The 14,294-nt window shown below is 42.5% G+C and overlaps 1 protein-coding gene across 2 annotated transcripts in view; it reads left to right on the top strand.

Annotated features, from left to right (window-relative positions):
* The window catches only part of LOC135933330 (ubiquitin-conjugating enzyme E2 E2-like), a 61,254-nt gene that overhangs the window by 34,218 nt on the left and 12,742 nt on the right, over nucleotides 1-14,294 (top strand). For both annotated transcript variants that reach the window (XM_065471482.1, XM_065471481.1), the window contains one exon: nucleotides 12,985-13,117. In XM_065471482.1, coding sequence (XP_065327554.1) covers nucleotides 12,985-13,117 — 133 coding nt within the window. The remainder of the gene's footprint in view (nucleotides 1-12,984; nucleotides 13,118-14,294) is intronic.

The raw sequence follows: 14,294 nt of genomic DNA, 5'->3' as shown, positions 1-14,294 counted from the left end.
GGGTGATTCTGCTTGAGAGCAGAACTCACGGATCCATCGAATACGCAAATACTGCAAATCCTAAAGCAGCAAAGCAACCGCAGACCAGCCGAACAAGCGCCGACATATGTGACTGTTGGTATGACGTTCTTCTGATGACGCAAACCTTCCAAAAAGCTCAACGGTTGTCTTGTCATCTTGAGGAACATTTTCCCAAATGTTTGGGGATCAAGCCTTTTGTTTTTGCACAAATGTACAAAAACTAAGAGGCCATATACTTTCGTGGTACTGTATGCATCAGGCTGAAAATGCTTCTGTGCTCAGGAAGCTTTGGTGTCTGCAGTGAAAGCTGTATGAAAGCTCTCTGTGAATCAGTCCAAGGCCAAACACGTAGTTGAAAACCCCTGAAAACGCTTCACATTTCCACTTTATCTCTTCCTGCAGTGACTGGTGAACAGTGCCAGACAGATCAGGAGCCACTCAGAAAGAGTCCAGCTGATCTATGTTTGAACTCATTGTTTCACATATATCACTACACACCTAGCCTTTTTTATACTCAGGTTAAATATATAACCATTAGTAAAAATATACTATTCTCTAATGATTTAATCTTAATGTCTATAGAAGAAAAGTTTTCATTTGTCTCTATACATGTGTTAACTTTGTAATATTTCACCTTGGGTCATTAACAAAAGCATCAGTAAACTCCTCTCTGCTCTTTTTGCTGGTCCCTGTTTTTTTGTTTTTATGTTATCTTGCTCTACGGAGTTTTGTTGGGTGTACTATCTCACAGCTCTATAATGGGATACACTACAGGCTACAGCAACAGTACAGTAAGTATTATCATAAACACATTTGCATCCATTTAGAGTCAAATTCAGCCTTATCACTTGCCTAAATGATCACAGTGGACACAACCTAATAAGTTATGGGGGGCATAAACTACACCGGCTAGTTATTGAGAATCTTTAAAGACGTTATTCATGATATCTGCATAGTGATGTCTTTTATTTGTTTGTTGACCAACACTAACAGTTTGGAACTGTTGCATCATTTCCTCAGGTATTAATAAATAAATATGTCATATAGTTTCTCTTCAGCACTGTAGCCAGGCAGTTGAGCCAACCATCCCGTTAATGTTAACTAGTAATGACTTCATGAACTTCTTCACAAATAACATTTTAATCATTAGAGAAAAAATTACCAATAATCATCCCACAGATGTAATATTATCTACAGCTACTTTCAGTACCATTGATATTCATTTAGACTCTTTTTCTCCAATTGATCTTTCTGAGTTAACTTCAATAATTACTTCCTCCAAACCATCAACGTGTCTTTTAGACCCCATTCCTACAAAACTGCTCAAAGAAGTCCTGCCATTTATTAATGCTTCAATCTTTAATATGATCAACCTATCTCTAATAATCAGCTATGTACCACAGGCCTTCAAGCTGGCTGTAGTTAAACCTTTACTTAAAAAGCATCTCTAGACCCAGCTGTCTTAGCTAATTATAGGCCAATCTCCAACCTTCCTTTCATATCAAACATCCTTGAAAGAGTAGTTGTCAAACAGCTAACAGATCATCTGCAGAGGAATGGCTTATTTGAAGAGTTTCAGTCAGGTTTCAGAGCTCATCACAGCACAGAAACAGCTTTAGTGAAGGTTACAAATGATCTTCTTATGGCCTCTGACAGTGGACTCATCTCTGTGCTTGTCCTGCTAGACCTCAGTGCAGCGTTCGATACTGTCGACCATAATATCCTATTAGAGCGATTAGAGCACGCTGTAGGTATTACAGGTACTGCACTGCAGTGGTTTGTATCATATCTATCTAATAGACCCCAGTTTGTTCATGTAAATGGAGAGTCCTCTTCACACACTGAGGTTAATTATGGAGTTCCACAGGGTTCAGTGCTAGGACCAATTCTGTTTACATTATACATGCTTCCCTTAGGCAGCATCATTAGAAGACATAGCATACATTTACACTGCTATGCAGATGACACCCAGCTCTATCTGTCCATGAAGCCAGATAACACACACCAATTAGTTAAACTGCAGGAATGTCTTAAAGACATAAAGACCTGGATGGCCGCTAACTTTCTGCTTCTTAATTCAGATCAAACTGAGGTTATTGTACTCGGCCCTGAAAATCTTAGAAATATGGTATCTAACCAGATTCTTACTCTGGATGGCATTACCTTGGCCTCCAGTAACACTGTGAGGAACCTTGGAGTCATTTTTGACCAGGACATGTCCTTCAATGCACATATTAAACAAATATGTAAGACTGCTTTCTTCCATTTGTGCAACATCTCTAAAGTTAGAAATATCCTGTCTCAGAGTGACGCTGAAAAACTAGTTCATGCATTTATTACTTCCAGGCTGGACGACTGTAATTCATTATTATCAGGAAGTCCTAAAAACTCCCTGAAAAGCCTTCAGTTAATCCAAAATGCTGCAGCAAGAGTCCTGACATGGACTAGAAAGAGAGAGCAGATTTCTCCTGTATTGGCTTCCCTTCATTGGCTCCCTGTTACCTTACAATATAAAGGCGATTGTTGAGGCGACTGTTGATGTGATTTGGCGATGTATAAGTAAAACTGAATTGAATTGAAAATCAAAACAAGTAGCCTGAAGGTGCTTTTGTAAGGTAAAGATCCGACAGTAACACAGAGAAATCCCCAACAATCAAGGGAGGCAGGAAAACAGGCACACTGTGGAAGAGAGCCAGAGATTAATAATAACCACTTTGCATTTAATTGTAATAATAACTAAAGATTAAATGCAAAGCAGTGTGGGTGACTGAAGAGGAAACAGTCGGTGCATTATGGGAATCCCCAGCAGCCAATACCTATTGCAGCGTATCAGCTTTACTCAGCTGCCTTACAAGTGACACTCAGATCTACCAGATGGACTTTAACTTGGATAGTGTCCCACAGTGTCCATGGTGCAGGAAGTCCAGTGTGGTCACTTACAGCTTACTGGGGCTTTGTTTTAGTTCTACCACAGAGTAGAGAGCCAGCCACAGATGCTAGACGTGTGTTTAGTTTGTTGATTGGTCGAACATATAAATAGGAAGGCTGTGGCTCGAGATCATCTACTAACTGAAAGATTGATGTTTTGATCCCTGGCTCGTCTATTCCACATATCAAAGTTATAGAGTATGACTGAGTGTGCTATGAATGAATGAATCTGGCTTGTAAGGTAGAAGTGCTTTTTGTTAAAAGTCAACTCAGCTGTACGCAGTTAGGATAACCTCATCCCTGTATATGAAAGCACCTTCAGACTGTCAGTTCTTTATAAAGATAAGACGTGAATAACCGAGTTGTGGATGATTGCTGCTTTTCCCTATACTGTGTTGTCCGTGCTTACCAGTAAAACAAATCATGCATAAAAGCCAAATTCATTTAAATCTGCTCTGTATTGATGCAAGCTTCACATCTTATTTGAGTTGTCATTATAACAGGTGTGCAGGGAGTGTGTTAGAGTTGTCTAACACACATCCATGAGTTGTGATTAACACTTAGGATGTAATCCGTGTCTGGATTTCTCTTGTATGATCTTATTGGCTGAAGGTCCTATTTGGACACTGTGAGCCACAAAGACTCGGTTCATTCGCCTGTGCTTTATCTGTAGGACAGATGATTTTCAGGTGAGTCAAGCTGTGCTGTTGTGTCTGCCTGTTGTTGTTTCCATGGAGATTCCTCTTGCAGCACAAAATCAACACACACACACACACACACACACACACACACACACACACGCACAAAGTCACTGCAGGGATACAATGTTGCTAGGTAACATGTTCAAGACAGTGGAGAAGTCTAATTGGTTTGGTGTTGTTTCAAAGGTTAGTGTGTGTTGGAGTTACACCAACGTTGTGCTTCCACCGTTAAACTCTGTCGCTGTGAGTCTCCGGCTGAAGATGGACGAAGGCGAGCCAACACTTTGATTTCACTGTTACCGTAGACCAGAGGTGGGACCTCCAGGCCTCGAGGGCCGGTGTCCTGCAGGTTTTAGATCTCACCCTGGGTCAACACATCAGAATCACATGATTAGTTCATTACCAGGCCTCTGGAGAACTTCAGGACATGTTGAGGAGGTCATTTAAATCAGCTGTGTTGGATCAAGGACACATCTAAAACCTGCAGGACACCAGCCCTCGAGGCCTGGAGTTCCCCCATAATTGTGCTTCTCACTGCTCACAGAGGCCAGTATCAGTGTTGCTGGCTCTGTGCTCTGGCTACATTTGGATTTAGCCAACTCCATGTGTTAGCGTCTTCATGCTGGGTGATGGTGACTTAAGTGGCTCATTAGGTTTGTTGTTACAGATCTTTTTTTGGTGGCTCCCATATGGCGTACTCTGGCGAATGTTGTGTCTTCATCACACACACGGTGAAGAACTCGCTAACATGTCAGCGTGTGGTTGTCGGCAGGTGCCTGGATGCACATGGATGAAACAGTCAAACAAATATGGGACCGAGCGCTGAGTTAGCTCTGCACCAGCCGTCATCCAGTTTTCATTTGGTTTGTAAAAGGCAGGCAGGGATGTTGTTAGATGGTTTCTGCAGTCCTCTCTTTCACTGCAACAACACGAGCTGAGTCTGACAACCTTCTGCTGGCGTGTCACAGGATACATATCTGCCCATCTTTAGCAATCACTTGTTCCCTGCTTATCAAAAAGGGTTGTTTGTGATCACAATCTAATCAGTCGGCTGTTGGACAGATAAAACAGCTTGTATTGTTAGACATGCTAAGTTAAGACTTAATTTAACAGAGCGGACGACTGTTTAAAAGCTTCATATTTACTCAGAGTTTTCACAATTCAGCTTTCTTAAAATAACAAACGGTGGGGAAAACGGAAACTGTCATTAATCTGAGCTGTGCAAACACACGAGCTTTTCCAGTTTGGTTGCTGATTGATTCTTTGGCAGCTGCGGTGGGATAGCCACCATCCTGAGCAGTACACGAGCATGTACGTGAATGCCGTTTCACAAAGCCGATGCCAAGATGCAGTCTGTGTTTTTTCTAGTCTAAATAAGACGGCTTATTTAGTGCAGATTCAAGAAACTGATACTGTGAAAACTGCAGTTGTTCCAAGATGCAGTTTCCAGCATAAAAAGGAAAAATACATGAAAAGTCAAATGAAAAGCATCCATGACAGATGATCAGATGATGAAAAGGTTGTGTTACCGTCCTTAAACCGTCATGTGACACTAGAGCTGGGCGATATAAGATTTTTTCATATCACGGTATGTTTTTTTCATTTCAGGCGATAACAATAAATATCACAATATAAGCCAAATAACTATATTTGTAAGATTTAAATGTGCCGTTGCTCACAAGTAAAATGTGAAATAATCAGCAGCTTGTTTTGATTTAAATATTTACTTCTGTCATGGTCCTGGGTCATTTTGACCCAGCGTTTTGTGTTTCCTTGAAGTTCATTTTTGTGCCTTGTGTTTATTCTGATTTTGCATTAGTTTAGGGTTGAACTTGAAGTTTAGTGTTTTATCAGCCCTACCCTGTGTCTGTCCTCGGTGCTCTGTTCATGTCCCCGTGTTGTGTTGTAAATCAGTCTGTGTGTTTCCTGCTTTACTTTGAAGGCTCGTGTTCTGGATTTCCTGTTCTATTCTGAAGGTCTGTGTCTGTTGTCATTGTGTTCAGCTTGTGTCCTCCAGTCATCGTGTGTATTAGGATCAGCTGTTCTCCCCTCCTGTGTGTCATTACCCGATTACCTTGTGTGTGTGTATATTTAGTGGGTGTCGGTCTGTGCTCGTTGTCGGCTCGTCTGTGTATCTCTGTGTAGTCTGCGTTCGTCTGTATATCTCTGCGTTAATCTGCGTTCCATGGTGCTTCGTTCCTGTCTGTGTCTCTCTGCCCCGCAGCCCTTTTGTATGGTCTCAGGTTTGTTATTTAGTTTTTCCCAGTTTAGGTTTCCGTTAGTATTTGCCATGCCTCACTGCCTGTTTGCCACCCTGCCACTTTGTAAATAAACGTCACACTCTTCATCAGTCGGCTGTCTGCATTTTGGGTCCTCCTTTCACTCCTCAACACGACTGCTGCCCCAGCCGTGACAACTTCCCATAATAAGTTCAACAGGGTAGATGTACTTAAGGAACATGAGACTTCAGTTTCAGATAAATAAAGGCAAATATTGCAAACGACACAAAAGGCAGCCGCTAAAGCGTTTAAGTTTCAAAATAGAACAAACAAAACAGACTACTAAATTGTCAATTCCACTTAGAAACAAAATTTTAATTCTAAAAATAAATCTTAGTTTGTTTTACAGAAGAACAGACAAAATTGACTAACTTTTGTCAATATCAAATAAACTGAGAACTAAAAGGAAATTCTCAATCTCTCCTTGTTGTATAGCTTAGCTTTTCAAACAGTTTTAAAATAAAGATGCTAACTGAACATTCTTCATATATATATATATATATATATATATATAAAATAAATATAAAAATAAACTTTAGTCTGACAAAAGCCGAATGACGAATTAGCGCTTTCAGTCAGAGATTGAGCATGCACCGGTTTATTGTATTTCCAGACTTGCTTTCGGCACAATTTACAGTGTGCGCTACTCTGTTTTTTGTCAGACTTGAAATAGCCGAAATACCTTCACACTACGGAACTTCTATGGCCCTTCCGTTCGACAATCTCTCCGGCATTGGAGCCATCATCTGTTTTCTCTTCGGTAACCTTCGCTCACGCTCTCGGTTGATTTTTCTCTAGTCGGCACACTCATTTCCTCCATTACCCGGGCGGCACGGCGGCTGGCTGCTTCCCAAACAAATACACATGTGCGGCTTGGCACTTGTGCTGTACGTAACAAGTCACGTGACGTGACGCTGCGGTTGTGATTGGTTCGGCTCTGTGCTACTTAATTTGGATTGGCTGTTCTTTTTTTTTTTTTTAAGAGGACAAGAGAGATGAGGCCTATCGCAATAGTTTAATTTTTCTATCGAGAAAAAGTTATTTCGCAATACATATCGTTATCGTTCTATCGCCCAGCTCTATGTGACACCCATAAAAACTAGCAGCATAGGCGAGGATGGACAGAGCTCCTGGTCGTCAGTGTCAGTGGCCAAATGGATCAGCTAACACAATCACAGACACACCCACAGGTCAAAGTGATAAACGGTGCCAGTTTGAACCCAGAGGTCACCGAGCCTGCTGTTCTAACCCAGCTGTTGCTTTATCGGGTGTTTCACTTGGTATTTGCTCAAGATATGGCTTTGACTGTAAATGATGAGATATGGATCTTTGGAGATTTTCATCACTGAACAATGCAATATTCTTGGTTAAAGTTCTCTGTGGTCTCTAATTTTAAATGCAAAGTGTGTAACAGTGTCAGAAGAGGAAGTGATCACAAATAGGTGGCTTTATGTCCAGCACAAGGGAACTGAGGACCTTCGTCATAAGCACACTCAGAGTATTTGTGCACAGAGAAAAAGACTTGATGTGTTTCAGAACAATGTGGCCGCTGACTGGAGCATACTGCCAGTCACAGGGACACAGCTGAGGATTTACACGTGTTTCTAAGAAATTAGGGCAATACATTTGTCCTTTATCTTTGTGTGTTTGAGCTCTGCAAACTGCAAACACTTGTATTTGCGCCGCCCCGTCCTTACTGTAAGCATCACAGAGTGTGTCTGTGTGCATGTGTGGCAGTGGACCGTGGCTCTCAGCATGAACTAATAACTCAAGAGTTTATTTTTTAATGCTTTGGCATTACACATTAGATTACCCAGTCTGGGTCCAGTGGTCTTGCAGATATGAGTCAGGATGTCTGTGCGAGGGTCTTCCTGTAAAAACAGCACAGGTCAGTCGCTGCTGCTTCAGTCTGTCAGATAATCTTTACATTTAATGACCTTCAAGTATGTTTGACGCTAAACAGAAGACATATCAATATTTCTTATTACAAGTCAAATGCCAAAAATTGCCCAGAACAGATACAAATTGTAATAATAATTCGAGTGTTGTTGTGAATGTAGCATGGATATGTGAAGCTGTGAAGCTTGTAACAGTGGTTCACATGTAGGTGAGTAAGATGAAGCGGCCTGAGAGCTTTTGTGTGACCACGTAAAGACTCAGCAGTAGCTCTGAGGTCAGGTGAAAGTTTGAAATCAGCTGGAAAAATGTGGAGTTGAGCTCTGAGCAGGTGCAGCTGAGCCAGCATTACTACACTGTGTTTGTCCTGCATGAGTCTGAGTGTGTGACAGAGCAGAGCTCCTCTCTAAATAAAGCTGTAAACAGGTAATCTGACATATTCACAACCTTAGCTGAGTTGGTCACGTGCTGTTTCTGTGCGCTTCGTTTCTTTCTTTAATAAGCGTCACTAGACATCAGCAGTAGTATCCAACCAGCTACAGATTCAGTGGTAATATTAGCCCTTCTCATTTTTAAAGACTGCAGAGCTGTTTGTTCTGTTAGCTGAGCACAATGAGAGCTTATCTCTGCTGCCAGGCTAAAAATAGCTTCTGGTACGAGAAAATAAATAAATAGATACACGAGCCACAAAATAGCTCAAAGGGAGGTGTGGCTGATTGTGGTCGTTGGATCAGCTGTTACACAAGAGTACAATCAATTAAAAATATGCAGACTTTTTAGAAGAACTTTTAGATGAAGGTTTAAAAAGTTTTTGCATTTGGTGACTCACATCTTTAAAGACCAAAACAAACAACCTGAACATCTAAAACTCTCCGTACTCTGCTAGTACTCGTTAATCATGACCACATCTTAGCCTGAAACAAAGTCTCAAACGCGGTTTTTAATCACAGATATCTCTTAGCATAAAGGTTTTTGAGTTTTCTCCACTCCAAGCTTGGAGATCTTCTGTAGGAGACCATTGTAGTTACAGTATGGACATGTGTTCATCCCAAATATCTCGACTTGACCTCCAGTCTACCTGTGAATCAAAGCCTAATCTCTGGCTTTTGATGCATCATTTATATGTTTATCAAAGAGACGATATTTCAGATATTTTTCAGTTCTAGTTTGTGCTTGTTGTCGTCCTGCTCAGCACCTCGACAGAGCGCTGGATTATGTTGCAACTTAGTAGTTTACATGGCCACTCATGTGCATGTAATGCACAAGGTCCTGAGTTCAATTCCTCCATCAGGTCTTTCTGTGTGGAGTTTGCATGTTCTCCACATTGTTGCGTGGGTTCTCTCCAGCTTCCTCCCACAGTCCACAGACATGCAGTTAGTGGGGTTAGGTTAACTGGAAACTCTAAGTTGCCCATAGGTGTGAATGGTTGTCTCTATGTGTTAGCCCTGTGACAGACTGGCGATCTGTCCAGGGTGTACCCCGCCTCTCCCCCTAAGACAGCTGGGATAGGCTCCACCCCCCACGACCCTGATAAGGATAAGCAGATGGATAGATTGAAAGTCAGTATTTGACCACCTTCCTTCACCACAGCTTAAATTCTCTTAGCCAAGCTTTCTTCTGATTTCTTGGCGGCCTGCTCTCCAGGCTTCTTGAGCCTCCTCCTGTTTTACACCTGTAAACACTTAGTTTGGTAAATTATTAGAAATATGTTCCTTTCTGTCTGTAGCTGACTGCAGGGACATTACTGGCATGTTAGCTAAGCTCCATGGTGAAAAGGACAGTTAAAGTAAGCTTTTTGTTCTGTTATAAATGTGAAGAGTTTCAGGTGTAATGATATCTCCAGCAAACCTGTGATTGTGCTGCTTAACAAAGAGCTGAACTGTGGCCACTACATGAAGACTATATTTAGACTCAGCATTCAAACACATGATGTACCTCTGGATGTTGTCTCATTAACTGCCAGCAAAATATGCAAAGCCAATGAAGTCATTCCACAATAAAGTCCACTAAAAACGAGCCGACTACCCGTTCTGAAGGAGAGTCTAATTTGTGTCACTGTTGTAGTTCAGCTATAACCAGAGACGAGGTTCTTTCTTTCAGAGAGAAAGACTTCTTCATTATGTCCCTGTAGAGGGACAAGCTTAGTGCTCATTATTAATGGCTTACAGTGTGGAAATAGCTGCGTCTATCACTGTCATTTGGCCCTCATTATAAACAAGCTCAGGTCATTCTCTGCTCTAGAAGTGATCTGAGATTTAAAAAAGAAAAGGGCAGAACAGTAAAGTTCCCTTGGATAAATAAGAGAGCAGACCCTTAGGTGAATTTTCAAGATCTGTGTCCTCCATCATCCTGACAGGCGTAGGAAGGTGATAAAAAATCAAACCCCTTTTCCGCTGGAGCTCAGATCTGTCCTCCTGCCAGAGCAGGTTGTATCAGGCTGCAGGTACAGGAAAAGAAAGCTGTGCTGTGACGGAGCACAGCCTGCTCATGTAAACTGCAACTGCAGGAACTCGGTGAAGAAATGAACAAGCTGAAGAGGTGTAGAGCACAGTGTCTACCTCTTAATAGCATTTAATGACATGAATTTTTGAATGCTGAGCTGTTTTTGGATTGAACCATCTAACATGAGCTTGTATGTGCTGTGTTCATTAAACCATTTTAAAAAGTAATTCAGTAATTTAAAATCCACATGCTTCACTCAGAGCTCTGTGATAGTGTTCACAAAAGGTTTGGCAAGAGACTCGAGGTCATCAACTTTCATCCATAACACTGTTTATGTAACACGTGAAATAAAGGGGGAAGTAAAACCAGTGTGAAAAATACACAACATGTCGAAAAGCAACCGCGTAATTTTGGGTGACAATAACAGGAGTTTAGATGATTTTACAGTGAGCCTTGCTGTGAATGATCAGCGGTCCCCAACCTTTGTTGCTCCACAGTTTAATGTCAGACAGTATTTTCACGGACCGGAGTTTAAGGTGTGGCGGACAAATACAACAAAATAAAATGATACGACAAAAACTGTGGTATTTTGTAAATATAACAATAAACACAAATTCACTGTGTAATTGTGTAACTTTATTAGCAGCGTCCTCCTGAAATGCACCAACAACATTGAGAGTAAAATCCTCCTCTCTGCCCCACAATGCTCTCTGGTTGCTATGGTAACATATTTCTTTCAAAATAAGACACACACGGGAAAGACCCAGGGGAACCGAGTTAACGATAAAAACCCTGAAAACCATCGATTTCACACCCGAGCCTCAACTCTCGCGGCCCAGTACCAAACGACTCACAGACCGGTCCGTGGCCCGGGGGTTGGGGACCGCTGCCTTATCTTCCACAGTGGCTGCAGGCTCAGCTGATTATTTGGCGATCCTTCTCCCCAGCCACTCTTCATAGTTGCCTTTGAGGCCTTACCAAAAATATCATCTCTCCGGCCAGTTCCGGGTCTACTCCTGCTTTTTTCCAGCATGTGTGCAACGCCTCTTATTCAGGTGCCTGAACCACGTCATCTGGCTCCTTTATAAGAAATTCTATGATTGCATAAAAATTCAGATGATGTCTCTGTTAGTAGGAAAATGTGTTTGCATTAATATTAGTAATTAAAATATTGTAGTTGGTGAGGATTTCACAAGTCAGTGCAGCATTGGAAAGAAAATAATGTTAGTGAGAAAGTAAACTGAGGTTATTCCCAGTCCCACAGGCCTACAGACCAATCAGCAACCACTGGGTGGCTGCTGGAGATGTGAAATCAGTTAAGTTCCACTCACTAGTGATGTGTCAGTGGTCCCATAGCAGCCACAAGTCACTATATTCCCAGACCAGTGGATGAGTGGTTGCAGGAGGTTGCCAGGTGACATATACCAGAAACATCTTTGCATGTGCTCTGGTCAGGAGCGTGTTGACACGGCCAGCTGTAGTTAGTAGTTCAGTGGTGAGCCACAAGGTTTACTTGGAAAGCAAATGTTCTCTGTTTCAGTTTGAATGGTGCTTGGTTAGTTAGCAAGTCTCTGCAGACTCCAAGCAGCCACAGCAGTCCTTCATCAGCAGGGCAGTCCCAACGTTTCTGTTTCAGCACCCTCTTTGTTCCCCCAGCAGAACCTTTAGCAACCCTTGTTCCTAGCGACTGGTGGTTAGCAGCGCTGACAGGACCCTCGGCCTGTGTGACTGAGGCCTTAGCCCGTTTCAGATTACGTCTATACAGGTGTTACGTTTTGAGACAAATGGACCCAGATTTCCCAGCTGGCATGTTTGTAATACACAGGAACAACAAGTCATCAACTAGAAAATGTGCTCCCTGTTTAAAATGCATGTGGATACTTGAACCTGAAATAAATGGCTTAAAATAACTGAAATACTCTGTCAGTGTCATCACCACGATGAATCCAACCACTGGCAGTAAAAACTGTTTGACACACAAACATAGATTTCTTTGAGCCACATCAGGCTAAAGCCTCACGCAGAGTGGAGAGACGTGTCGGCCTCGGGTCCCCCACCAGGCCCCGGCACGCTGCGACAGGCCAGACTATTTTTATCCATCCAGAGGAACATCGGCATCCTTTCGCCAGCCTGCTTCCATAATTCCTCTCTGTGTCCAAACACACGCTGACAAGAAATAGGTCTGCAGCGGCCGGCGCTTTATAACAGCCTGCTGTTTCACACCAACAGCTCCGCTCACAGTCTGTCCCTACATTTCTGTGCTTCACACACGGCTTTCTTTCACTGCGTAAATGATGAAAGTAAAAGCAATACAAGAACTGACAGGAGCATCTGGCCTAATTCCAGGAGAAAATGGAATTGGATTAGTGCATCTCCTCTCACAGCTGTGTGTGTGTGTGTGTGCCTGTGTGTGTGTGTGTGTGTGCGTGCGCGTGCGTGCGTGTAGCTGTGTTTCATGCTTGCATTCACATGCCACAGACATCAGCCCTCCACATGATATTAATCATACTCTACAAAGGTTTGAGATCCAGTCTTTGTTACTGACAGCGGTCTGAGTCTTGTATTGGATAGCAGCTGTAAACTTTGTGCAGCTGATAATTATAAACTTCAGTCATTTCCTGGCACAGTGACTGAAAACACACAAACAGCTTCTTCTTTAGCACCTGTCGGTAAAAAGATTCTCTTCTTTTCTTCCTCTTTTCTTTTTGTACATGCAGCGCCGGCCCTAAAGGAGACAACATCTATGAGTGGAGGTCCACCATCCTGGGCCCTCCAGGCTCCGTGTACGAGGGGGGAGTGTTCTTCCTGGACATCGCCTTCACACCAGACTACCCCTTCAAACCACCCAAGGTGAATGACGCCCTGCAGCTACGCTCCTCTCCTAGAGCTGTGAACAATGGCAGCGTTGTCCTAGCTGGCTGTCACTGTTGTCCAACAACAACGAGTCATTGAAGGCTCGTTAACCTTCAGCATGTTGACAAAACAACATGTGACTGCAGCCCAGGACAGAGGATGCTCGTACTGAGCGCACAAGGCTGATTTCTTTTTGTCTCTAATCCTCAAAAGACCAAATGAAAGAAGTGTCAGTGTATCTTTAAATGCAAAGCTGTTAGTAGTAGTCAGACTGAATTCTTTAGGATTACTACAAGTACTCATTGACAGCTTCTTTTATTTATTGTATTAACAGTCAGTTTTCATTACAAACTACGTTCATCGGTGGGATTTCACATGTTCTGTTCTTGGTTTCTCAGACAGTCCAGATCATCTCCTCTTTAGATGTTCATTTGGCTCTTTAACATTTTTACTAAGCCAGTATTGTCAGTTAATAATAACTGAACCCAAACTGAATTATGGTGTACAATTTCCCCACAGTGCTAATAAAATCAGATAAGAGAGGGGAACAAAACAGCAGATTAACCACACCACTGAAACAGGAGATAAAGACACAGTGACAGTCAGACAGGCTGTGATACAAACACACAAACTGGCACTTACAACAGTCACAGAGGAAACATCAAGAACAACATTGTAAACTTCAAAGTTCGTACTGTGCAGCTTTCAGGAAAACTGCAAAATACCAGGAGCTACATATCCGAGTGTGCAGATTTGGTTAGCGTGTTCACCGATGCCAGAAGAATTCAGAGTCAGCAGCAGCTTGGTGCTGCTAATCAAACACACTGGATTGGATTAGATCATTAGTGAGTGTGACCACCTCTATGGCAGTTTGTAGTCTGCAGCATGTAGGAGTGTGTTAATGCCACAGGAGTGGGCGTCCCAGGAAACTTACCCCAAGTTCAAACCATGCAGCGCTCAGACGTAACTGGCTGTTTGGAAAGGATTGTTAGGGCAAAGCTTCTCTTCTATTTATAAAGAAAGAAAGAAAAGAGTTACCTTGTGGACCACAAGACCACAGCTGAGATGCTCCAACTCACAGTGCCACAAAGCAGAGGTGGCATATTAGCCTCACTGTCAAACATGGTGGTGAACGTGGTGGCGATGTGGGGTTGTTTGGGTTTTGGGCACTCTG

The sequence above is a fragment of the Pelmatolapia mariae genome, linkage group LG22 (assembly GCF_036321145.2).
Source record: "Pelmatolapia mariae isolate MD_Pm_ZW linkage group LG22, Pm_UMD_F_2, whole genome shotgun sequence".
NCBI classification, from domain to species: Eukaryota; Metazoa; Chordata; class Actinopteri; order Cichliformes; family Cichlidae; genus Pelmatolapia; species Pelmatolapia mariae.
Note: the sequence above shows the minus strand (reverse complement) of the source record. Positions and strands in the feature narration are given on the sequence as shown.